Source organism: Beta vulgaris, chromosome 1, assembly GCF_026745355.1.
Source record: "Beta vulgaris subsp. vulgaris cultivar EL10 chromosome 1, EL10.2, whole genome shotgun sequence".
In the NCBI taxonomy this organism is placed as follows: Eukaryota; Viridiplantae; Streptophyta; class Magnoliopsida; order Caryophyllales; family Amaranthaceae; genus Beta; species Beta vulgaris.
The window spans coordinates 52,613,041-52,639,693 of NC_079202.1; the positions used below are offsets into that span (position 1 = coordinate 52,613,041).

General features: G+C 34.1%; 3 protein-coding genes and 1 non-coding gene across 5 annotated transcripts; all 4 read left to right on the forward strand.

The window, feature by feature from the left end:
- Positions 1-7,705: 7,705 nt before the first annotated feature.
- LOC104905402 (probable protein S-acyltransferase 14) lies at positions 7,706-13,389 on the forward strand. Its single transcript, XM_010693944.4, has 7 exons — positions 7,706-8,268; positions 8,780-8,999; positions 9,085-9,176; positions 10,901-11,024; positions 11,143-11,228; positions 12,014-12,079; positions 12,736-13,389. Exons 1-7 carry the CDS (start codon positions 8,059-8,061, stop codon positions 12,859-12,861), a joined length of 924 nt encoding a protein of 307 aa, XP_010692246.1. The 5' UTR covers positions 7,706-8,058; the 3' UTR covers positions 12,862-13,389.
- Positions 13,390-14,622: 1,233 nt separating this feature from the next.
- LOC104905401 (50S ribosomal protein L19, chloroplastic) lies at positions 14,623-19,783 on the forward strand. The gene is made up of 6 exons (XM_010693943.4): positions 14,623-14,851; positions 14,979-15,080; positions 18,279-18,464; positions 18,554-18,640; positions 18,757-18,890; positions 19,335-19,783. Exons 1-6 carry the CDS (start codon positions 14,849-14,851, stop codon positions 19,435-19,437), a joined length of 615 nt encoding a protein of 204 aa, XP_010692245.2. The 5' UTR covers positions 14,623-14,848; the 3' UTR covers positions 19,438-19,783.
- Positions 19,784-21,668: 1,885 nt separating this feature from the next.
- On the forward strand, positions 21,669-26,653 carry LOC104905400 (hypothetical protein). 2 transcript variants are annotated; one of them, XM_010693939.3, is made up of 7 exons: positions 21,669-21,816; positions 24,088-24,419; positions 24,622-24,776; positions 24,864-24,944; positions 25,104-25,179; positions 25,271-25,336; positions 26,136-26,653. In XM_010693939.3, exons 2-7 carry the CDS (start codon positions 24,095-24,097, stop codon positions 26,297-26,299), a joined length of 867 nt encoding a protein of 288 aa, XP_010692241.2. In that variant the 5' UTR covers positions 21,669-21,816; positions 24,088-24,094; the 3' UTR covers positions 26,300-26,653. The 2 variants fall into 2 exon arrangements, with proteins under 2 accessions (XP_010692241.2, XP_010692243.2); XM_010693941.4 differs by having other exon boundaries at positions 21,675-21,816; positions 24,101-24,419.
- Positions 22,080-22,153, forward strand: TRNAN-GUU (transfer RNA asparagine (anticodon GUU)). Its single transcript has one exon. It is a non-coding gene; the product is annotated as a tRNA-Asn (tRNA).

A 26,653-nucleotide genomic window follows, 5' to 3' on the forward strand; every position in this document is an offset into this window, starting at 1 on the left:
TATATTAAAATGGAATGTGGTTATATTTAATCAGATGTATTTAAAAAAAGGTAAGTCAAGAAATACAATCCAATTATTTTCAAGTACTTTATTTAATTTGCAAGAATCTTATATTATTTTGAAGATATATGTTTGTTAACCAAAGGTTTGCAATATTTTTCCGAAAAAAATTAATTGTACATAATTTAGGTAGTACTTTTTCTAAATAATGAACATAAAGCATCTAACTTTTTAGTGGTATGAATTACATTTGAAGTGGGAAAATTATATTGATGCAATGTTTTCTATTAGTATCAATATATTTTCAAAAGGATAGTAATATCAATTACTACTATGCAAACATCAATCAAACTTACATGTATAATATTAGTTAGAAGGATCTAGAAGAAAACTTATATGGAGAGTAAATAAAGCAGATTAATAATAGATAAAAATGAAAAAGGTTTCAAAAAGATTTCAATTTGTAACAAAAATTTGAAGGATATCAGTGACCACCTAAATAGAATAGGAAAATGATCACTTTGGTAAACATGGCCCGATAAAAAAGGTACAAAAGTATGTAAGGGGTGAAAAAGGAACTGTAATTTCTTGACAATAGTTAGAAGAATTTAAATCAAGAATTTCACCATACTTTTAAAATTCATATCTATAATTATATATACTATTATCTAAAGCAAAATCCTAAATCGTACGTGGCAATTGCTCATGTTGACCAAGCAATTCAACTCTGGAAGGATGTATATACAAAGTTCAATCTATATGATATAATGAGCAAAGCCATGGAGGATGTATCATCATATAGATTATTGAACTTCATTTATTGAGCAAAGCCAAGTTCCAAATTATGTAAAAAATCATAACTTGCTTATGTAGCTTCCGTCAATCAAGTAAATAATTTGCATATATGATATAATTGACGTATTGCTTATTGACTAAAAAGGAAACAATCAGTAAGAGAATATAATGCATGTATGTGTTTTAGGGAGTTGGGGTTTACATATCAACATTTATTTTTGAAAATATAGCTTTTTTTTTCTGAATAATTCATTTACCGGAGTTAAAAAAAAAAAGGATCTATCATATGTTGATGCGTGATCATGGGTCATTTTCCAAAAAAAAAAAAAAAAAAAACATTGGACATTTTTCATGCAGCTTGAGAGAGTATTATACTTATCATTCGAAATAAGTTATAAGTCAAAATTTTATAACACATGTAGTGGCGGATCGAAAATTTTACAGCTGGTGAGTCACCACCGTCCACAACAAAATGTCAATCAATAATCAATGCATGAATATAAAATTTCATAAAAAGTTTCACTCTAGAAGTAATACTATGATCCAATTTTTCAAGATTTAAACCATATTCATAAAAATATATTTTCATTAAAAAAAAAACATGAACTAATACAAGATACTCAAAACACAAGTTTTCAAATATAAAACTAAAGATCAACTAATTTCAAGCCAATGGGTACGTTGGTACCACAACTTGAAGTTATTCACCACACCCATCTAAACTTTTCTAATTTTATCAATTAAAACTCAGTAGGACACATTACCTCCTTGCAAATTAACAAAAACCCATCAACAAATTACAAAATCAACAGAAAAAAATTTATGCAGAGTGAATGGCAAAAAAAAGGTTCATGTAGATTATTGCAAATAATGATGTCCACTGGGTGGCCTAATGCAATGGTAGTGCAAGGCAACAAGATAGGGAGGTGAGATAGATTGTAGATAGCGAGAACAAAAGTGGCTCAATAGTTGAATACGAGATGTGGTCAAATTGTGTGATTTAATCTAATCCTTTAAATGAATTAGTAGGCAAAGTGAAAAAAATTCAATCAATTTTTTTAAAAGATTAATAATGGGTCAATGAATATTAACTAAATCAACTGCTAAACACACAGGTCATAAGCAATTCTCGAAGTAAATAAATACATGATTATAAAGCTTTAAATCACAAGATACTATTTATACAATGATTTAGGAACAACAACATAAAATCTTAAATTTATGGAACAAAATTTCTCACGCAATTTGCACAGGTATAATAGCAAATTAAAATTTACATTTATGTATATACTTATTTTTTTATTCATAACTTTTATATCATATATTTGATAAATAAACGAAAAATATTTTCACCCTGATTTTAGGAGAAATAACATAAAATCTTAAATTTATAAAAGAAAAAACCCCTCATGCAATTGCACATGTATAAAATTAAATCATCACTAAGTAGGCAGATACCAGTGGGTGCCCAAATATGATGCATTGGTGGTGCAAAAATGTAGAATAAGACTTTTCCATAAGTGGTTGTTAAAACCGGTGTATGACTGAGTGTTATTGGTGGTGCGAATTGTGATTTTATCTGAGACTCTATGGGAAGCAATATACATAGCAAATACTATTTCTATCAACTTTAAAAAAAAATATATAGGTAGGTCATATGATCCACCATGGCATTAACTACATCAGCTACTGAACACACGAGTTATAATTCAGTTTTTAAAATAATATTAAAAAATGATTATGAAATCTTAAATCACAAGTTAATATTCACCACCATGATTTTTAGGACAAACTTCTTAAAATCTTCAATTTATAAGACAAAACATTTCCCGTACAATATGCATGATGCACGTAAAGTTACTGTTAATTCTGAAAGCAATGTTGGGGAAAAAAATATTTATCCCAAGAATGACACTAATCCCGTCTGACTTCACTAAATTTACTATTAGATTTCGGAGACAGAAATTTACTTTAATTAATAATTTGTTTTGCTATGGCTATAAATAAAAGTCAAGGACAAACTCTGTCTCATGTAGGCATGTATCTTCCGACACCTGTTTTCAGCCATGAACAATTTTATGATGTCGTTTTTAGAGTTACGAGCAAAAGAGCTCTCAAGATCCTTCCGTTTGATAAAAAACATTGTTTGCGTGAAAATACGCCAAATGTAGTTTACAAGGAAGTGTTCGCCAATATATAAATTGATTTGGAAATTTTATTTGTAATTTTTGGTCATTAGCACTCATACTTTATGTTTTATGATTTTATGTAATATAAGAAATTAAGTCAATGTTATTATGTGACTTCCTTTAAATATGTAATAAAACAATAAATACTCCCGTGCATTATGCACGGGTCTTAATACTAGTGAATAGATTAAAAAGAAACGGAAGGAGTAAATGAAGAGAGACAAAAGTTTAGTTGGTAATTTATCCATCCCATTTACTTGCAACTTCCTCATTTTAGGAAGTTGCAAATTTATTTACAGCATTGATATTTTTTTATAATATTTATTTGGAAAAATTGACAAAAATAATCCCAACTATGACCGGCCCGCTCAAAATAATCCGAACTTTGGGTTATTCTAGAATAATCCAAACTATTTGGGGTACCTTCTCAAAATGATCCAAACTTTTATTTTTCTTGCCTTCAATGATCCCTTTTGGGTCTATTATATATAGGATAATTAAAAGTTTGGATTATTTTGATAACATACTCCCAATAGTTTGGATTATTCTAGAATAACCCATAGTTGGGATTATTTTGAACAAAACGGTGATAGTTTGGATTATTCTTGTCAATTTTTCCTATTTATTTTCTTAATCTCTCTTAGCACTATTAGACTAATAGTCTATATAGGTCTCTTTTTTAGTTATTTCTATCTTTCTCCTCTCTTGTATTCTTGTGCTATGCTTTAATATTACAACTAAAAAAAAGAATAGGTATTAAACTTGTATAAATGGCAAAATTTACAATAGAAAAAATATAGAAAAACTGAAAGTATTGTGGAGAAAAATTTCTATACAATGTTCCATTCATGCAATCCTTCGAATATGTTGATTTATGCTACTCTTTAGTCTTTAGTACCATAAAGAATTTTGACTGCGTCAGGCTTCACCTACCAAAAATATGCTTCGCCTAATGCTTACGAGATACAGCAAAGAGTTTTTCTTAAAAGATGCGCATACATCGATTTAGAATGCGTTCTTTTCATCTTATTGCACATGGTAATTTAGATCCTGCACCAGGGTGTAGGATGAGGAACCTACACCTTGGCCAAAACTACGTAGTTTTGATGCTTTTAGGAGGGTCAAAATTTGGCAGGCCTTTTGGCAGAATTTTTAGGTGGGCCAGCTCTTTCTTCTCTCATCACTCACTCATTCCCTCTTTTTCTCTTCATTTATTTTTCAAGAACCATTTCAATTATCTCTCTCATTTATTTTGTTCTTCATTTATTTCTCCCTTATTTTCATTCATTTCTATTTTAAATTTCCAAATGTTGATATTTGATTTTATATTCTGTTTTGCATTTTTAAAACTTTTTTTAATGTACAAATGCATATGGTTTGATGTACAATAATATACGAGTGTACATTTGGGGATTTTCAGTGATCAAAGTATTGACCATCAGTGTACATTGTGATTTATCCTTATTTACGTTGGTTGCGGAACCTTTTTTTTATTATTAGCTCCACCTACAGTTGCATGTACATGCACGTACATTGCATGTACACTTTGTTGACATTCATGTACATTAAGTGGGTTACAATCATGTTGTTATGTGTTGACCTTTTAATCTAGTACCCTATTGAGTTTTTTTTTTGTTTTGTTTGTGTCTATAGAATATGTTATGCATGCATGTTAGTGAAGCTAATGTATATTTAGTCATACACAATGATCATTAACGCAATTTAATGTACACAGAACAAAGTCAGCTCTATAAAATAACTTGAACATTCAGTCATAACAACATTGTACATTCAGGCTTAATAATTGAACAATCTTGCTAGAATAATTGTACATTGAGTCATATCCAGTGAACATTCAATCAAACAATAATGTATCCTTATTTTCAGTGATCAAAGTAATGACCATCAGTGTACATTGTGATTTATCCTTATTTACGTTGGTTGCGGTACCTTTTTTTATTATTAGCTCCACATACAGTTGCATGTACATGCACGTACCTTGCATGTACACTTTGTTGACATTCTTCATGTACATTAACTGGGTTACAATCATGTTGTTATGTATTGACCTTTTGTTTTAATACCCATATTGAGTTTTTTTTGTGGCACCTGGAGCACTATGAGGTATAGGACTGTAATTGTACATATTGAATTTCATTAGCGAACAAACATCAACACACCAGTGTACAAAGATTGCAAATTACTCACTTGACATCAGCTTTAGGAATTGGGTTACTTTTATTCTATTATGTTTCTTTGTACATTCTTGGCTTCGTGGTTGTTCATTAACAAAATCAAAATGTACAATGACATCCCCCCATAAAATCGTCAATAACACACAATGAACAATAATAGACATCCAAAACAAAAAAAAAACTCAATACGAGTATTAAAACAAAAGGTCAACACATAACAACATGATTGTAACGTTAACCCAGTTAATGTACATGAATGTCAACAAAGTGTACATGCTAGGTACGTGCATGTACATGCAACTGTAGGTGGAGCTAATAATAATAAAAAAGGTACCGCAACCAACGTAAATAAGGATAAATCACAATGTACACTGATGGTCATTACTTTGATCACTGAAAATCCCCAAATGTACACTCGTATATTATTGTACATCAAACCATATGCATTTGTACATCAAAAAAAGTTTTAAAAATGCAAAACATAAAATAAAATCAAATATCAACATTTGGAAATTTATAATACAAATGAATGAAAATAAGGGAGAAATAAATGAAGAACAAAATAAATGAGAGAGAGAGAATTGAAATGGTTCTTGAAAAATAAATGAGAGAGAAAGGGAGGGAATGAGTGAGTGATGAGAGAGAAAGAGCTGACCCACTTTCATAAATACTACCAAAAGCTTGCCAACTTTTGGCTCCCCTAAAACCATCAAAACTACGTAGTTTTGGACAAGGTGTAGGATGCTCATCCTACACCTTGGTGTATAATCTACGGATTGATTGCACATTAAATTATCTGAACTGAATTTATTGGACCTGAACTGAATTTACTGGACTTGAATTGAATTTATTAAATCAGATTGGACCCGATTCAACTTATTGGACTTGATTGAACTTTATTGGAACTTATTGGACCTGATTGAAACTTATTGACCTGATTGGAACTTATTAGACCTGATTGAAACTTATTAGACCTTATTAATTTTTAGCAATTGGAACTTATTGGACCTTATTAGACCTGATTGAAAACTGATTGGAACTTATTAGACCTGATTGAAACTTATTGGACCTTATTAGACCTAATTGGAACTTATTGTTCTGATTGGAACTTATTGAAACTTACCTGAACTTATTGGACCTAAAACTTAATTTATTAAGGTGGAGAGAACGCACCCTTAAATGGGCTCGAATAGATATTCAGTTATCTTCTTTGAATGATGTATTACTTGTTGTTTTCATATCTACTTCCGTATCTCATTTATCAATCAAGATGCTGGATGACTTTTCAATGAATGATAATTTTCTTCCTATAAAAAAAAAGAAGCTAGTAAATTAAATGAGAGATTTATGTGATCAAACTTTTTAGATGAAAAACTTTCACAGCACATAATATTTTCTTAACTTCAATTTAGGATGGACATGTGTTACATGTTTTCTTTACCCCACCCTCTTTTAGAGGGTTGGGTTTAATTTGACAAATGGACACCTGTTTGATAAATACGGAGCCTATATGTGTTTAAGTAATGAAGTCTGAATTTGAATGCAAGTCAAATATTATGAGATTTAGATCTGATATAGATTTGACTCACATATCGTATTATTATTTTTCCACATCGTGTAATTTTTAAATTAAAATTCCTACGTATCATCAAAGTCATAGATATTGTCATAGATATTGGTTAATTTTCGTCATATATATTCATTAATTTCCGTCATAGATATTCGTCAATTTTCACTATTTATTTTACTATGTTAAGATACAAAATTGATGACATGAAAATATTGAACTAAAAATGAAGGTCGGGGAAAATGAAAGGGAGAGAAAAAATAATAAGCTAATAACATTGATATAACAAATGGCGTTTATTGGCCAAAGAGTGTTTTAGGAAATTTTCTCTAACAAATCTTCGTTTATCTTTCTGGTCATGTTTTTCTCAATTTTCATTTTTGTTTGCTATATATTTTTCACGCTATATATATCCCCTTCTTTTTGGTAGACATGGTGTCACATCAACTGCAATTCATTTATCATCTTCCCATGCATTAAATTTTCTCCACCTTAACCACTTATACGAATGTATCGGAACAAACACTAACACACGACATCACACTAATCAAAATCTTATTTCAAGAAAATATATTACATAAACTAAAAACTACTCAACATTAAAAAATTATCTATAACTAATCACGATGACACACAACAAAGATTCAATATACCAAGAATAACGTAAAATGATTAAAAATTACACCTTACACTCAACTACCCAAGTGTAAATTTACACCTTCTCGACCTCTCACGTTCTTCACCCATATGCTAATATGCGAAACACGTAATATAATCCTACATATACCAAATTAAAGTCAAATTAGGCATTCTCATAAGTCACACCATGACCCTAAAAATGATTATCTAGAAGCAATTTAAAATCTAAGACTAATAAAGTATTAAATTTGTAAGCTTGTTCATAGTCTAAATCATCATTTTCAATAAAAAAAAGAAGACCTAGGTAGTACTATGCTTTCCTTTACTTTGCCTGAATAATAAGTGGTAACCCATTTTATCCAGCTAACCCCAGAAAAAAGAATTCTTCTCCCAAATTCTCACATTTTCTCCATTCAATATCGGCGTTTTTCTTTCACGCGCTTCCATCTTTTCAATAAACCCCTGTTTAGCTTTTTTCCGCCATTAAAATTAACCAATAAAAAAGCTCCAAACAGGGGGAAACACAACAAAATTCAGATCAAAATCGAAGAGAAAAACAAAACATAAATCAAATTCCTTCCTTTCAAAAAAAAATATATAAATTTGCTTTCTTTTTTTCTCAAAATTCTTGATTTTTTTTCATTTTCTCTCTCCTCTTTTTATGTTGTAAGTGATGTACAGATCTGGGACAGTAATGGCGTGGAATGTGTTCAGATTTTGCACTGCTTTGCGGGGTTTAGGGTCGATCATGATCTTGCTTGTTTTAGGTGTTGTGGGTGTTACGTATTACGCCGTCGTTTTGACCAGTTATGGACCTGCTTTATTTGATGGTGGTCTTGATACTCTCACTTCTATCGTCGTTTTGATACCTTTTCATGGTTTGGTGAGTTTAATTTTGAATCATATTAAGTTTTTATTGAAAAATGTTTGGTCTTTTAGATTTGCCTAAATTATTGATTTTGTTTTTCTGGGTTTTTTGTTGATGTTCTTGGAATAATTGGGTTAATAAGTTTTTATAATTTGATGGGTTGTTTTAAGAATTTTGATTTTGAGGTTTAGGTGCTTAATTTTGATGAATGTAATGAGGTTGGAAATTGAGTTATGAGTATATTTAGTTGCTTAATTTTGCAATTTTTGTAGTTTTAGATTGTGGGTACCATGAATTTTGTCAATTTTGGTGTTTGTTTATTGAGTTTAACAAATCTAAGTGCCAATCTTGTATTACAATACTGCCTTTTTTGGATATGCTTCTTGTGCAAGGCATTTGAAGAAGGAATCTTTTTTTTTTTTCCTTTCTTTCTAGATTTGTGATTTTGTGTAGGGTTTGTGAAAATCAGAGCTAAGTACTTGACAGGTCCTAAATTAAGGAACATTTTGTTTTTTCGAAATTGCAGTTAGCCATGTTGTTGTGGAGTTATTTTTCTGTTGTTTTTACTGATCCGGGCGGTGTGCCCTCGAATTGGAGGCCTAGTGTTGATGAGGAGAGAGGTGAGAATGATCCATTGACTGCGTCTGACTTCAGTGGAGTGCAATCTGACCCATCTCATACGAAAGTTCGAGCTTGTCGGAAGTGCAATCAGCTGAAACCTCCTCGTTGTCATCATTGCTCTGTTTGTGAGTGGCGTTGGTTTGTTTTATTTCCTTAACGGATACCTGCCCATCTGTTAGATTCTTGACATGCTACTGAATTTTATACCAGGTGGGAGGTGTGTTCTAAAAATGGATCACCATTGTGTATGGGTTGTCAATTGTGTTGGGGCATTAAACTATAAGTATTTCCTTCTATTCCTGGTACGTTTCAGTTTATGTTCCTCATTCGTTTCCTTTTTGTAGTCAGTTCATTGCATATTTACGTGCATTTAGACAGTAGTTGTTTTTTTTGCATGCTATTGCTCCTTGGGTGCTGTCTTTACTCTTTATTGTGGATTTTAACTTTCTGTTGTCTATAATTTGTTTCTGACTTTACGCGTTTGTATGCTCAGCAATAGAGTTTTTAGTTGTGTTGTTATGCTACAATTTATCCATCTCAAGAAAGTAAACGTACACTTTGAGTTTGGGTAGTTGTCATTATGTATAAAAGTATAAATGACCAGGTGGTGGTAATGTCCACGTTATAAGGGTATAGTATAAAGGGTTTTGATGGGGCCACCAATCATAGGGGTTCTCATGAAGGCCAGTGTGTGTAAGTGTCCCAACTTAGCTCCTATGAGGGAATTCATAAGATGTCCTACTTGTTTGAAAACTTAATAGTCAGTTATGCCGAGGGTTAGAAAAGGCGGCAGGAAGCAAAACAGCTAAAAAAATTTATCATGGAGCCAAGCGTTAACAATTAACCGTAAATTGAAATTTGTCGAACCATCGGAAGGCTGTTAAATCAACACTCTCTCCAACATGTGAAATTTTCCTTTTGTGGTCAGAACTGTTTATTTCTGTATTAGGAATTTACAGAAGCAGAACCAAAGATCGGGTAGTGATTGATCTCTTTAAGTGTTCGAGGACGCAGTAGGTGTATAATCATTTTCTTCGACATCTTGGATCTCTATTCCATATGAATCTGAGAACAATTAATTTTAATTGTTTGTTTGTCACTACATTAATTACAAATCTCTTTCTATGCTTATTATTGCTAAATAGGATTGTAAGAGGATATGCACCCTTGAAAGATTGGTTCATTCTTGTAGATTTTTAATCCAACCTCTCTTTCTAGCTGATGTCGCATTTTAGGGAAAGGGGGCTCTCAACTCTCAAGATTGAAAAGTCATGGCAATTGTCTGCTCTGCTGTCTTTTTTAAAGGATGTATTTACTTGTTTTTATCATGCGTCCTGCTACTGTTTAGCCTGGATACGACTCATCATCTGATTGTTGTTGGCATTGGGACCATCATAATCCATGGAGCATTTATATTGTATACAACACTTGGACACATAGATAAATTGAACATTGCATGTGCAAATCACCTATCATGAACTGGCCTCCGAAATCGCATAAGTTTGTATTTTCGTAGGATTTTTGCTTGTTTGGGGGTTTCTCTTTCCAGTTGCCGTGATACATTCTTTGGAGTTGATGTGGGTGAAAACGTGAAGCTCCACCAGGATTTTCACTACCCCTTTGGTCACTTTCAAGTGTTGTGTCCTTCTGTTTTTGCTTTGAGATATCCATAAACTGGTTCGTATGCTTCAAAAATAGGTATTATTGATTTATCATGGAAGGGACGTGAGGGGATAGCTGTTTCTCTCCTGAATTTTTTGTAGTTATTCCTTTTGTTCTGGCATTGATTGTGCATGTCGATACCTTCAGCAATAGATGCTTGGAGGTGTTCAGATACTGATACTACTCGTGAATCTCTTAATTACTTGTCGATAGATTAGTCATGTTCAGTATATGTTTAATTGTAGGACAGAGTCATTATCTAATTTTTTTCTTTTCTAATGTTTACTATTATATTCATCTCTTTTAATTTACTATCCATCTCTTTATATATTTCCATGTTTGATTGCTTGGTGTTTTAATGCAGTTCTACACATTTTTGGAGACCACTGTTGTGACAATTTCGCTGCTGCCACAATTTATAGCATTCTTTAGTGATGGAGAAATACCTGGATCACCAAGCAGTCTTGCAACGACTTTCCTTGCATTTGGTAATGGATGATTACCTAAATAATACCAAATCTACATGTATATTCTCTTTCTACTAATACTATTTTGTCTCTTGTGGAGAAGGACCTTATAGTTTGTCTTTTTTTATGGTTGTTGCAGTCTTGAATTTGGCATTTGCATTGAGTGTTATGGGATTTCTCATCATGCATATATCTCTAGTTGCAGCTAATACCACTACTATTGAGGTAAACTTTTTATATGGCTTCTTTTGGCTGTACGCTGAATTTTTTTTTTTTTTTTGAAGTTTTTGTTATGATCTTTTTGGACCCTGCGGTCATCCTATTCTGGTTTCTGGCGTCTTGGGAAAACTTGTACCATATCATTTGCCTTTCTGCCTTTTCCTATAAACCGTTTGCGTTGGAGTTCCTTTTTAATATGTTGTTAGACCCTTGTTTTCCTTTTCCCTTAGATGATTTAGCAACGAAAAAAAGTACGTTAAGATAAGTTCAAATAAGTCAAATTCAATTGATTAGCTTAGACTCTTATTTTTTCCAGCTATAAGTTTTAGGTGATGCACATGCTGTCAAGTCTCAACCATTGGTTTTATATATGGGTTGAGGAATGTCCTCATCTGATATTGCACAAAAGCTTGAAGGATGGGATTCCGATTTTTTTCGCAATGTTGGTGTAAATTGGAGTGTCTGGGTCTGTTATGTATTGTGTCCAAGTGTCTGATGGTTGAGCATAGGTACTTTAGTGCGGACTAGTGAAGTTATGAGTAGTCCTGTATGATACTTCACCCTGCAAATAGAAGGCACAATAATAGAGAAGAGTAATCATGCGTGCACAGAGCACAGAACTTGCTCTATCAGAACATAAAACAATGGACTCCGGTTTCATTTGTACTCTATTTTGTTTCCTTGTCTACCAAATTTTATAGACAGTGTGATCCTGCTCTGTTCCATCTAAAGTCGTACTCTGCAATTTCAATGTAATTTTTAACAACCGTCTTTCTTTGCTATCTGATCAGGCATATGAGAAGAAGACAAGCCCAAAGTGGCGTTATGACCTTGGCAAGAAGAAAAACTTTCAGCAGGTTGGTATATTTTGCGAGTTTTCTCTTCTCTGAAATCTTTCAACACTATGTTACTCGGATTTAGGGATATGGATATATTAAATAATTTTAGTCAATTTTCAAGATAATCGAAAACTCTCTCTAAGCTCCGGCAAAATCTATAATCTTCAACGAGTCATATTACATTACATGCATCCATATAGTTGGTATAGTGAAATATACGCTTTAATTAACCTCTGTTGCATATATTTAAGATTCTAAGTATTCGACTCGGCTATTATAAGAATAGTTTCCATAATTTTAGCTCGATATGTTGTGTCAAAGTGTTCATAATTTCGTATTCATGTCAGAGTGTCTGAGAATTTTCGACTCAGGTACTCAAGGTGAAATGGAGAGTCTCAGTAACTAATCAACAGTGATTTTATATGAATCATGAATGTGACGTATTTGATGAATATGCAAGCATCGGAATAGATTCTAGTTATTTTTCTCTTCACATTATGCTTGACAGCTTGTGCATACATGTAATCATCTTAATCAGTAGAATTTTTTTTTGGGTCCATATAGGTTTCGTGTAGGTTGTATACAGTTTGTAATGCAATACTAGCTTCTAAAGTATATCAGGAGGTTAAGCTTGTGCAGCAGTCATTCTGAACAAATTTTCTGATGCTTCCCAGGTATTCGGAATGGATAGGCGGTATTGGTTCATCCCGGCATATTCAGAAGAAGATATACGAAGGATGCCCGAACTTCAGGGTCTCGAATACCCATCAAAACCCGATCTTGATGCACAAGAGTTCTAACACGTGTTGGTTCCATATCTCTGACATTCACAACTGTTCATTACAATCTTGGATTCAGAGCTCTGATAGAAATGCTGCTTCTCTTAGTCTGATCGAGCGAGTGGCAATTTTTTTGGGTTCCGAGTCCGTCTGTTCTTTACTTGCTTCTAAAATGTAAAAGCCATCAAAGGAAAGAGAGAATATAATGAACATAGAAAAGAAGAGAGGAAAGACTGATGTTTTTATAGGGAGCAGGAAGATGTAGGTTGTAGAGCATTGGCGGAATGGCGGGACTGCTTCTTACATGTATGTTTTTAAGTTAACAGTCTGATCCTTGATGGGAGTGTGGCGGGGGCTTTGTAATACAGGAATTGCTGATGTTTATATTATGGTAAGCCAAAAAATTGAGGGGGAATTTGCATTATTAGGTTTTGCTTCACTGCAACATTGATTCCTCTCATGACTAAATTTCCCACTTACCCTCATATTTTTGGGCCTTTCCATCACATGATTCTTTTATGTCAATATATACTAGTGCTTATTTTTGTATATCAGTTTAGTAATTTGATCTTGGCCTTCTTTTCCCCTCATCAGAAGAGGGAAGCAGAAAATTGCTTCATATTTCTTGCTTTTACAGAAGTTATTCCAAATTTGTTCGATGCACGGGTTAACAGGAAAAATGTCAGGTACTTGCATGAGAAATGAGAAATTATTGCTCTTCCTGAGTTTTCTTTATTATAGATTGTATGTACTAGGTGGATTAGGAACAGAGCTTGGGACACTTGAAGCTTGATGGCCTCCTAATTTGAGTCTTGGGGGTTGATTTCTACTAATAAAGCACATTTTGTCATTTTGAAGGGATTCACTCTTATAAGATAAAGATTAAAGGGCACTAGATGCATATTGAATTAGGATAGATGAAATTTTGCACATTAAGGGAAAAATTGATGTCAACAACATTGGCCATCATTATAGTCTTATATAATTATACAATTTTATTACTATATGTGAATATATTAATTTATATAAAGTTATATGTATGATATGTACAATGTTTTTAACTTCATTCTAGTTGGGCTTCAATGATAAATATGTGTTAAAGACCCAACACCATTGTTGTCTATTTGAATAATTAAACAGAACGTCTAATTGCTACAAGTTAATTTTAGTTTTATGATTTAATCTTGTGATTTCCGTTATTTGAGGAGAGAAAGACGTGAAACTTTGCGCTGCAATTGTTGAATTGTGATCATATGCTCAATCACTACAAATTGTTTGATCAGTCATGTCGAATCACTACAAAGTGCTTGGAATAACAATTGTGATTGAGAAAGAGAGGAGTAAGATGGAAGCATTTAAACTAAAGTGGAAGATCCTTCTATTTTTAACTAAAGTGGAACGTCGTCTATCTTTCACTCAAAAATAAAATCTACCTTTCACTCAGACTTCTAATTTCCAAATCCTCGTCCTATGTCTATGTATTGTCATTTGTCACCTGAAATTGCAGAGATAACACCCTCATTCCCTTCGTTATTTCTCACCTGGTATTATGCAGAGATCTCACAATAACACCCTCCTTCCCTTCATCATTTTTCTATTATATACCACCTGTTATAACACTAAACAATAACAACTATAAATTATGAAAATTAAATATTTAAAAAATATAAAATTAATTTAATAAGATTTCACATAAATATGTTTTTTTCTTAACTATAAATTACCAAAAATTTTCGACATAAATAATAAATCACCAAATATCATATCAACTAAATAGAGTTCGTGAACGATGTAAAAATCGAACCATTACAGGCAGAAAGAAACAACGGAGCTAATGCTATAACTAAGTTACGAAAGGAAGAAAGAGCTCCATTTCTGCCTAAAGTGTAAGTGTGCAAGTGTAACTATCTTGGTCGATAAACTTCATAAACCCTCCCAACTTCCAAGTTCCATTAAACCCAAAAACAGTGAGAAATTAGGGTTTTGCGGGACTTCTTCGTCGACAACAATGGTAACATTTATCGCCATTAAACTTCAATACGAACTCTTAAATATTCGTATTTCTTTCTTCTCCCAAGTTCATCAATCACTTTTAATCTTTTAACTAATCAAATTGATTATTTTCCCCAAAATTTCAGATGCAATCCCTAATTAGGGCAGTTCGATCGCAGTGTAAAATCAACTCCGAGAACATCCCCTCGAACATTCGCAGCTTCAATTCTCTCTCCTCCATCGCTTCGGTAACTTGCATTTCCTTTATTTCCTCTGATTTTTTTCTTACTTATTGAATAATTGTTCTCGCAACATGATGCATCATATTATTGGGCCCAAAATTGATTAATGATATTAGGGGCATGTTGCTATTACTGGACTTATGGAATTATTTCATGAAGTTTTGTGTTTTTGAGTTGGGAGTGTATTGGTCTTGTTCTTTCCAGTTGGTTTTGGACTCAATAGGGTTGTGTTTATGTTATTAGTTTCTTGGAATTTGTGGTCTTAAATCTAATTTGTGAATCGTGAAGTTATTGGTGCTGTCGACGAGGAGTATGACATTCATTAAAACCATTCTTATGTTTGATCATAAGATGTGTGCAGAAAAATGGATGATGTTTCTGACATTGGGGAGGAGAATGTGAATGTTTTTTTTGTTTGTGTAGAATTATTAATTCGAGAAATCGATAGGCAGATAGATATTCTGTACACTATGCATCAAGGCCCTTCATTTAATCATGTCACTCAATTGTATGCTGGAAGATATATATCCTGATAGGAGGGTTGGCTCTTCTCCTTAGGGTGTGTTTGAGCTGGCCGGGTGAGGGAGATTTCATACCTTAGGAAAAATAGTTCTCCAAAGTTTGGGTTGAAATGGTTTTTTAGGTGGAAAAATTTTCTTTGTCAAGGAAAGGAATGTTTCATTTTCACTCGATGCCCATACCTTTCCTTCTCTATTCTCTTCCACCTCTTTTATCTCTCAATTTTTCCTGGCGAGAAATAAAGTTTAAAAAGTCTCTTTTTTTAAAATTTAGTCTTTGCTATTTCTTGCTGGAAACCATTATCTTCAGATGGTCAAATCCATGTAAATATTTATTCTTCAGAATTCAGCCCAATCATGCTTTTCATTTTAAATAAATTATAAGTTATTCTTTTATGTAAATAGATAAAGTATTGGTGTTTGAAATTTTTTATAGCAGATTTCAGTTTTTGAATTTGAAGGTGTCAGGCTGCGTAATGTTTAGGTTCCGGCCTGCCGGGGAATACATCATACTTGTTGTCATGTGGATTGTGAAAGGCTGAAAGCTCTTCTAGCCTCTGGGTCTGTAGACCTGTAAGTTTCGTTAAAGATGACGAAACATTCATATTTTTTTTGGCATTTTAGAAGATGTGGATTGAAGGTTAAGGGATTATTGTTCCACTGATTTTTGAGACTCTGTTTTGCTTAACAGAATTGATTAACACATAGATTTCGTTCGTGCCACAAAAAATGGTTTCATGTTCACATGAAGTTCATTTTAGGATCTCCAACTCGGCAACTCGTGGATGAAACACTTAGCAGTTATTTTGTGACCTGTGGGGGAGTGTGTAATATTATTCACAGTATTCTCCAATTATGCGAAACTTTGTTGTGGCATGTGCTAAATCTATGTCTATCATAATGAGTAAGACAAGTAAAGGATAGTGAGCTTAAGTATTGGGGTCGTGTAAAGGGTAGCCTTCTTATAAGATATATATGTTTTGATGCAGTCAATTGGGAAAAGAAGAGGAAAATAAGAGAATTCAGACCGAAAAGTGAAAGAGAGAGAGAGAAAGAGAGAAAGAGAGAAAGAGAGAGAGAGAGAGAGAAAGAGAGAGAGAGAGAGAGAGAGCGCTTTGGTGGAGGTTTATGTTGCCTATGATGGCTGTTTGTTACTTGAAGAGTAAATAATGGGGTATGGCTAATTGTCTGCAAAATGTTAGCCTCACTCTTTTGTCTAAATACGGGTTGTGTCACATTGGAAAATAGGAGAGGTGCTTACCAACTTATAGGGTGAAGGAGCTATTCCCCTATTGCTAATCTGGTTTTGGGATGGAACCTTATTTGATCTTGTAAGCGGTCCAAACCCTCCTTTTCATATGTGGGTATCGCAGATCTAGTTTCATTGGGGGTTATTAAGTAATTTGTAAAGCACTAGGTCTATATTGGATGCTCATCCTCATCGAGGATTATTGATGTTATCTCTTTTGTTTCCTTAACTTTAGGAGAGATTCATTTGTGAGAAGTGTGGATCCCCATTATTTTCTACACATGCGACTCATCCCGTGTTAAAAAAGAGTTGAGATAAATCAGCAACTTAGAGCTTGAAGAGCTACTTCATTTATTACCTATTGCTTAATATGGAATTGGAACCTTCTTGTGAGTGGTCCAAACTCTCATCATATTTGGGTAGCCCAAGTCCATGTTCATATTCCCTCAAAAGTTTTAACACGGAATCTAGGGGTTTGGCAGTTAGGAAAGCTGAGATCTGATTGCCTGATGAGGGTATTTTATGATTTTGGTGTTTGATTTATCATAACATATTGATCTCATGTATAGTGGGACAGCTCTTGAATTCAATTAGGGTTATTACTTTGAAAAATATTGTGGGAGGTTCATTGTTATGTAAAATAGACTGCAGACTAGGAGGGTAAAATCGTTCCCAGATAAAGGTAGACTCTCCTACCCCTTCTTAGAGGGGAGTAATTTACTTCCATATAAAGGTAGTAGGGTTCCTCCACCATGTCCTAACTCCTAACAAGTGACAACCATCATCACGCACTTCTGCCATCCACTGAGATCTGGTTTGAGACCTGAATTCATTCTTATACCTTCTAATTCATTTCTCTCATTCCAAAGATGGAGTTGATTCCAAATTTTTTTTGTTCCAATAAATTATGATAATTAATTACCTTGTTGACTTCAATAGATGCTGGATAAGGGAAGGTGGCATTCAGGTCACTGCCAGTTTGCCATGTGATATTGTTACTCACTAGTCCAAACTCCAAAGTTAAACACACCCTTCTCCTTTTCCTGTCATTTCTTCCACTTCTCCCTGTCCTTCTGTTTGTCTTACCTTTTTTCCAGGTAGGCTATGCTTGCAGTGGTGTTTTTCAATGTGGCATCTACTTTTTTCTTGTTGAACAGGCTGTCGGTTGTTTCTTTCCCTTCCTGTGCTCATTGGTTTGGCTGAAAGCTCAACTGAATGTGTGTCATTTTGCTTTATCTTAATATAAACAAACCTATTTAGGATTCAATTTGCGACTGCAAAAGTTGTAGCTAATTGTGGACTAATTTTCTTTTAATTCCATGAAAAACGAAAATAATGATCAGGAGAAGGAAGAATAAGAACCATGACTTTTTTTCCTTCTTGTGGGGGTCTGTTTTTGAGTTCAAAAGTGTTGTTTATAGACTTGACCTTTTTCAGGGAAGGAAAATTGGCTGTGACTGTGCTACAAAGCATGGATCCGGTGCATGTTTGTTTCATAGGCGTTTCACAACAGCTGTTAACCCTGTGGCATCAACCACACAAGATTCTACAGCTCCTGAAGTTGATGTGCCTACTCGTATAAAATTTAAGAGGCTTGACAAAACAGCGCGACATATAATGCAGGTATACTTGCTTCTGCTGTATATCTCTTTCCCGAAGAATCTATGCAATTTGTGTTCGTTCTTATGCTCTATCCGACGTGTTCTCAACAGATTCTGGATAAAGAAGCAGTTCAGGAGGTGAAGGGACAGAGAGAAATTCCGGATATCAAGCCAGGTTATATCATCCAGCTCAAATTGGTATGTATAACTTGGTAGAGGCAACTATTGATTTGCTAACATGCTGGGATGAGGATTGTCGATAATATATTCTAATTTTCGTTTGGCTGTGTTTGTGTTTTCATGTGTCATAACAGGAAGTTCCTGAAAACAAACGACGTATCACTACGATAAAAGGGATTGTTATAGCGAGACGAAATGCAGGGTTAAATTCAACATTTAGAATAAGGAGGCTAGTTGCCGGAGTTGGAGTTGAGAGTCTTCTCCCAATGTATGTGATTCTGGATAACTTAAACCAGATCTCTGTCTCATCCTACAAAATCTAAGACTAATACTCTATATTCGGGCCACACAAAAAACAATTCGGCCCTTGGCATAATTTGCTGGGCCCAGTAAAATCAGGCTAAACGGACCAAAGACTAAACAGTCTATTCTGGCCGGGTAATACCCTTGAAAATGGTCAGAGGAGGCTGATTTGGTTTGTTCTAAACCCTTAACGATTTTCCTTTTCTAGGAAACCATGCATATCCCTTTCAGACTTTGCTACAGATCTCGTGGTGACCTCGCTTTAATAGTCTGTCTCTATAGGAATAATATTGGATTGTTGTATGGTGTTCTTCCTCTCTAGGAAAATTGATTGATAATATTAGAGTGACTTACAAATGCAGAGTTGTTCATGTCTGGATTATTAAAGGCCTGTGGTTTATGGTAACAGGTACTCACCTAACATAAAGGAGATAAAAGTGCTGGATAAGAAGAAAGTGAGGAGAGCCAAGTTATATTACCTTAGGGAAAGGATGAACCCTCTTAAGAAATGAGGACCGACCTTTTCTTTCACTTGTATGAAGATGGAATGGTTTGCCACCTGAGAAAAAGCAGGGTTCTTCACAGAGATCTGCGAACACTACACATTCTATTTTAGCTGGATCCTGAAGATGGCAATATCGGATAATTTTTTGAAGAGATCCTAGAATCATTTCAAAAATGTCAGTATTTTTGTTTTCGTGTTGTAATTTTTGGTATATGAAAAGTGCAATTTTGCAGAGTTTTAGCAAACTAACAACTAGCAAGGGGGACATATTATGGGTTGTTGCCATTCCACAGTGTTTTACTAATTTCTTAAGCTGATGGAGTAATAAATCCTTTTGCTGCTTCCTTTCTTGATTTCTTGATGGGTTTCAATCTGCTTGTAAGTTGGATGGTTACATTACATTTCTCATGGCAGTGACTATATTAGTAGCTGTTAGTGGTTAGTATTGCCAACACGAAGAAACGAGTCGAAACTTCTGAAGCCAAAGTGCAGGTACACTTGCGGATTTGATACCTGGCTATTATAAGAATGGGTGGCACTCAGTGTGGTACAAAAACATGGAATAGAGATCTTTTCCAATGTGAAAGTAGTTCAGGAAGGGGGAGCCACTGATGAACTGAACTTCGCTTGTGCTCTTTTCAGTTCAAAACGCATTGATTGTTGAGGTTCCTCCTTTCATTCTTTTGTATCTTATTTTGCCACTTCCTCTTTTTCGGTCATATTGCTACACCAAATTGCAAAATTTTACTTCCTCTGTTTCATATTATTCGCTACACTTCTCAATTCACGGACTTCTAGACAATTTTTGGAGAAGAAAGAGGTAGAGAGTAAAAAGAAAAAGGACCCATGTGAGAGGAGAGAGATAGAGAAAGTTTATTGTCCAAAAAAGAAGTGTAGCAAGTAATATGAAACTTTTCACAATGAAAAGGGTAGCGAGTATCATGAAACGGAGGAAGTGAAGAAAATCACATATAAAAACGGAGTATGAGGGATTTGTAGGAAATAATCTCATGGAGGAAATTCGCACAGATTAGTTCTTAACTTTTGATATCATTAAAAATCAAATTTATGCTCAATTTCAGTTTTCACTTCACATCCAACCGTCATCACTCAGTTCACTGAATAACTTGTGTAATAATTCGCCAACCTAAAAGCTTTTAGAGTCATGTTAGCTTAACATTGAATCTTTGTCATATAAGGAAAGATGGGAGGATTTGGTGACCATCCTAAATTATAAATATACATTCAGATAAAAAAGTCAAAACATATTTTTTTATAAATTTGAAAAAAGAGGGTCAAATTACATGGTAGCTCTACCAAATTTAAGGCAATATTTCAAATTTAATAAGTATAGTTTTTTAGTTAAAAATTAAGATTTGGATAGATATAACTACATAATTTAAGTTTATAACTGTTTTTGCACGCATTAATTGCATATAAGATAGTTACTTATACATAGGAAAAACATCTTTCTAGTCCCAAATAAATTCTAGTTCTTGTGCTCAACCAAACGACACCCACATAAAAAGAAATGAAATACTAGTTACCTACTTCTAATTATTTTTGGGTTTTGTTATTTGATGCCCTAGAATTTCTTACTAGTTCCCTAAATGTAATAATTTTATACTCTATGTGTATACTTCCATTTCTTTTCTCTCTTTCTCCTCTTTCCCTTCTTCTTCCATACTACCACTGGCGTCGCCATACGATCACCACAATCACACCCACCACCACCCTCACCATACCTTGGAGTGTTTTTGTAATCTCTCTCCTAGGGTTATTCTTTTTTTTTTTTTATCTTTTTTAAAAATATACGACGAGACGTCTTATGCCTGTGGTGGGGCATCCATTTTGAACACCACACGATATTTATTTTATTAGTAGAGAATTTTAATTTTTAAATTGTTAGTGATTATGTCAAACTTACCGGAAATTTGGTGGTGGTGGTTACAGTGGTGCAAATCATAGTGGTGGTGAAATAACAAGAGGGTCGGCAAGGGGGAAGTGAGTGAAAGAGTAAAAAGAGGATATACAAACACAATATCAATATTATCAAATACGTATCTGGGGCGTTAAATAAGAAATTTTAGATCGACATTTAACAACTCATCTATTTTCTAATTTTTTCGGAAAATTTGCCATTTCAAAGTGGCTGACACGTATCACGTTCAATTAATTTTCCCGTTGTCTCTAGAGTCTGACTCAAGTTACGTTACGTCCACTATATAAACACATTTTGTTTTATTTCTTGTTTGCTTGGGTCTGTGATCCTCTTCTTTCACCAAAAAAAAAAAAAAAAACTATATAAACACAAACATTTTTAATTAAATATTTCCACTTCTTTCTTTCTTTCTCCAGAAATTTCTCCTTCTTCAGACAATTCAAGGTACTCTCTTCTACCTTTCTCTCTAAACAACTTAATTAGGGACTTAAATTTCGTAATTACCATTTATTTTTACATGCTTTCTTCTTGAAAAAATCATTAGAATTATTGTTTATAGGTGATTTTATTATAAGGTCATTGAATTTTCGATTTTCGGTGATTTTTGTATGACATTGTAACTTTGTGGTTTTTCAATGGTTTTATCATCATTTGTCATTTCTTATTTCTAGTACTTGAGTAATATTATTAGTGATAGATACCAACAAGCTGGAATAGCTCAGTTGGTTAGAGCGTGTGGCTGTTAACCACAAGGTCGGAGGTTCGACCCCTCCTTCTAGCGTTTTTTTTTTTCCTTTTGATGCAAGCTTGACCTGAAACCAACTCAGAATGACCTGAACTAAAATTTAACCATACACGTTAAGTTATGAAGTATGGATTAATGTCCTAAAATATAAGAAGCTAAAAATGAAATCTTGGTACATGATATTAGCAGATATAAGAAGCTAAAAATGAAAGTATTAGCTAAAATTAATAATATTGATGACAGTGTAATTCTGATTCTAATTACAGGTTGAAAATCATAACCCAAACCCGACCTTACCAATTTCGAGTTGACCTGAAACCAACTCAGAATGACCTTAACTAAAATTTAACTATACACGTTAAGTTATGAAGTATGGATTAATGACCTAAAATATAAGAAGCTAAAAATGAAATCTTGGTACATGATATTAGCAGATACAAGAAGCTAAAAATGAAAGTATTAGCTAAAATTAATAATATTGATGACAGTGTAATTCTGATTCTAATTTCACGTTGAAAATCATAACCCAAACCCGACCTTACCAATTTCGAGTTGACCTGAAACCAACTCAGAATGACCTTAACTAAAATTTAACTATACACGTTAAGTTATGAAGTATGGATTAATGACCTAAAATATAAGAAGCTAAAAATGAAATCTTGGTACATGATATTAGCAGATACAAGAAGCTAAAAATGAAAGTATTAGCTAAAATTAATAATATTGATGACAGTGTAATTCTGATTCTAATTTCACGTTGAAAATCATAACCCAAACCCGACCTTACCAATTTCGAGTTGACCTGAAACCAACTCAGAATGACCTTAACTAAAATTTAACTATACACGTTAAGTTATGAAGTATGGATTAATGACCTAAAATGAAATTTAGGTGATCTAAGAAATGGGCTTGGCCGAATACAAATAAGTATAACAGAAGATAGGTCGTATAAGTTATGAAAGTCCGGGTTAATTTTAACTTGACCCGACCTGAAAATAACTCGACTTCTAAATCAGGTTATTCGGGTTATTTTCAGGTTCAAGTAAACCCGAACCTAACCCATTATACTTTTGAATCGGGTTGGGTCGACCCATTTTTTATTTCAAGTCGAAAATCTCAACCCAAACCTAGAATTTTTAGGTCAGTTTCAGGTCGGGTTATCGGGTTGGGTCAACCTTTGCCAGCTCTACATGGGATAAGACTTGATGGTGCAATTACTTACTATGGACTTGTTCTATACTACTACTTTGGTAAGAGGGAAAGGTTAGATTGAGGAAAGAAATGAACATGACAGAGGAAATGGAAATTTGTACATGTGTGATTAGCAAATAGTTCAAGTTGTGTATTTATTGAAGGGTGCACCACTTTTTTAAGATAGGTTTGAAGTCCCTAGCAAGGAGGGTGGGAAATTTAGGGTCCTTCTTGCAAGGGGTGACACTCAATTTCAGGATTTTTGAGATTTGAGGTGATGCTAATGTCACTAGGCGATTACCTGCTCCTCTTGAAGGGTGCGTCATGTGCGGCATATGCCGGTTGTGGTAGACACCTGAAAAGTGGTAATTTTTGTGTTAGAAGAAAATTTGAGTTGCCATATGATTTTTAAACTAGAACAATGTTAAGATTGTTCTTTGTTTGTATTTTCGATTAAATTTTAGTGCTCAAACCAATATCATGATATTTGACGTGATGATGATACAAAATTATTCATGTTGTTGAATGAGGGTATGTGAAATCTAGCATTGGATTTTGATGCATAAGTTGAAAACTTTTTTAGACAAATATCCCATAATTGAGAGGTTGATGACAACATATTAGGCTATTCTTCTCTACATGCTAAATAAGGGATGCTGGTCGTAGGACGACTTTCATGGCATTTATTATGTTCTTGGTGTTTCTTATTGTATAAATATGTGTGTTGTTTGGTTTTCTATACAACCCCTCAATCTTAAGATTACTTGCATTTACAAAAGGGTGAAGATGCAGGACGAGAGAGACACACAGCTGAGTGACCCATTTGACATGTTTGGTGGTTTTGGAAACTTTGGGAGTTTTGGTCGTTCAACTTTTGGGAGGAATCTTTTTGATGATCCATTTTTCACACGGCCATTCGGTAATATGTTTCCTTCAAATGGCTATGTCCCTGATTCACCCCTAGTGGTTCCACCAAGTGGACCTATGATTGAGGAACTTGGCTCCGATGATGAAATAGAAGAGGAAATGGAAGATAATGCTGAGGAAGATCAGAGGAGTAGTAGACCTGTCAATGAGCCTTATGTTGATCATCCAGATGATGAAACTGGTGGTAAGTGCCTTCAAGTATATTTCCCTTTAAGATTGTCATTTGTGTTCTGGAGCCTTTCCATGTTTGTTGCTCAAATTAGTACAATCTCTTCATACTCTATAATTTAAAAAACGAGTTAAATATGCATTATTACAATTGAAATTTCATGTTATCTTCTCTTTTAGTTGCCGTATATCATCTTTCAACTTTTTATGTTTGGCAGACAGTAATGACAAAGCGAAGTATAGGACAGACTTGAACCAGGCTGGAGGTTCACAGGTCCAATCATGTAAAGTACACAGTTGCAAAGTCACATATGGTGGTGTAGATGGAGTGTATTACACCAGTTCAGCAACCAGAAGAATGGGAAGTGATGGAGTAAGTATTCATAATTTTATCATTTTATGCATGTGAGTGTGTGACATTTTCACGTCTTTGACACCAAAACGCTTCGCTGGCATCCAGATTATCATGGAAGACTGCAAAGAGGCAGACAAGAGAACAGGTGAAGCAACACATAGGATATCGAGGGGACTTCATGACAAGGTTTTTGCTTCAGCCTTTCTAGTTACACTCCATGAGCCAAATGTTCACACAGGGGAGGCATACAGCTAATAAAATGTCCCAAAATATCTGAATTGTCATTGAGGGAGTCATGAAATGTTTTCCGATAATAGCAATACTTACTCTCAACTTGTTTTATAGGGCCATTCAGTTACTAGGAAGCTAAATTCAGATGGCAAAGTGGACATGTTGCAAACACTGCATAATCTCAATAAAGGTGAGATTCATCCTACATCTGTAGCAAATAAACTGTTATCTGCTAATTAGTTGTCAGTTGTCAAGAAAACTTTTTTTTTAACCCTTTTCAGATGAACTTGGAAGCTTTGAAGAGGCTTGGAAAGACAAAGGTGGAAAGCATCTGCCATCAGATCCAGGTATGTTCAGTATCCACTGTTTTAGTAGGGGTGACGAGCTTATTCACTTGTGTTTGAACAACTCTTTCCTTGAATTTACTCGTCTATATATTGCCTTGTTGCTGCATACATTGTTATGTTTCATACTTTCATTAATGATAATACAAAAAATGGCAGCATCAGGGGGTTTGATCTCTGGATACATAATTTCAGAATTCGTTCTATGACTAGCATTTGCCATCTAGTTATATTCTAGTAAAGTGGAAACTATCATGCTTTGTACATCATGAAAGATTGTATATTTTCATGAGTACAATAAACAAGCCGCCTGTAGTTTTGTCCATGAACTGCTATTTCCATATGTGATACTGTGGCTAAGTTTTAATGTTACATTTCCAGAAGAAGATTAAGAATAACTTTGTGGTGTAAGACGTGTCTTGTCCCTGAAGAATGCCTTGAATTATATTTGGTACATGTTATCTTAAAAAACAGATAAAAAAAAAAGTGGACATAAGTCAGTTATTGGTGTATGGTCAGGCTATCTTAAATCAAGTGAGGCTAATTACTGAACTTATCTTACATTCTCTTTTTGAGGGTTACATAACAAGTAGCGAAAAGATGAACATTCCCTTATGATGTGAACAAAATGACTTACTGTATTTATTAAGGGTATTCGGACTTGTTCATTAATATCAAGCGCATTTTTGCACAAGTTCCCGAATAGCTTCCTTCCAAAGATATTTAATGTGTTGTGGTAGCCATTGGGTAACTTAAGGTTGACGAGGTGGAGTTTAATGTATCCTTTTCTATGATGATGCAGGATCTAGTGGTAGTGGAGTGAATCGGATATCAGACTGGGGAAGGTCTCTCCTTCCATCTACCAGATATATGGGAGGTACATGGGGAAGTACACCAGGCAACAAAAATGTCGCTAATCCTTCGGGCAACGGAACCAAAAAGGTCGTCAGGATTCCTATAGACTAGTTGGATCTTCCTTATAGCTCTTCGTAAAACTTGGAAAAATTTTAACCACGAATTATCGAGGACACTGGAGCCTAGAGGCTTGTAGTCATGCCCACATACATCTATGTTGTAGTTTTGCACGGTTGGTGTTACCTTTATCTTCTACAGTTTGATTCACCGTGGAGGTGCTCTTGCTGAACTTTATATCTTCATTTATCTTGCACTTGTGAAAGTTGTGAGGATTGTTGTTAATCATCAATGAGCTGGAATTTGGGTTACCAGTTATGTAAGCTATTCTGTTACTCCCATTATGCACTTACCTTGTAATGGACATAATTTCATGACATTAGTAATTTTCAAATGGGGTTTTGAGAA

Bases quoted from the DNA above. Each gene is read 5' to 3' on its own strand.
- LOC104905400 (XM_010693939.3), top strand. From the start codon at position 24,095: ATGCAGGACGAGAGAGACACACAGCTGAGTGACCCATTTGACATGTTT. The intron at 24,420-24,621 runs GTAAGTGCCTTC...TATGTTTGGCAG, and splicing joins TCCAGATGATGAAACTGGTG to ACAGTAATGACAAAGCGAAG. The intron at 25,337-26,135 runs GTATGTTCAGTA...ATGATGATGCAG, and splicing joins GCATCTGCCATCAGATCCAG to GATCTAGTGGTAGTGGAGTG.
- LOC104905401 (XM_010693943.4), top strand. The intron at 15,081-18,278 runs GTAACTTGCATT...GACCTTTTTCAG, and splicing joins CTCTCTCCTCCATCGCTTCG to GGAAGGAAAATTGGCTGTGA. The intron at 18,465-18,553 runs GTATACTTGCTT...TGTTCTCAACAG, and splicing joins CAGCGCGACATATAATGCAG to ATTCTGGATAAAGAAGCAGT.
- LOC104905402 (XM_010693944.4), top strand. From the start codon at position 8,059: ATGTACAGATCTGGGACAGTAATGGCGTGGAATGTGTTCAGATTTTGC. The intron at 9,177-10,900 runs GTACGTTTCAGT...GTTTTAATGCAG, and splicing joins AGTATTTCCTTCTATTCCTG to TTCTACACATTTTTGGAGAC. The intron at 11,229-12,013 runs GTAAACTTTTTA...CTATCTGATCAG, and splicing joins CTAATACCACTACTATTGAG to GCATATGAGAAGAAGACAAG.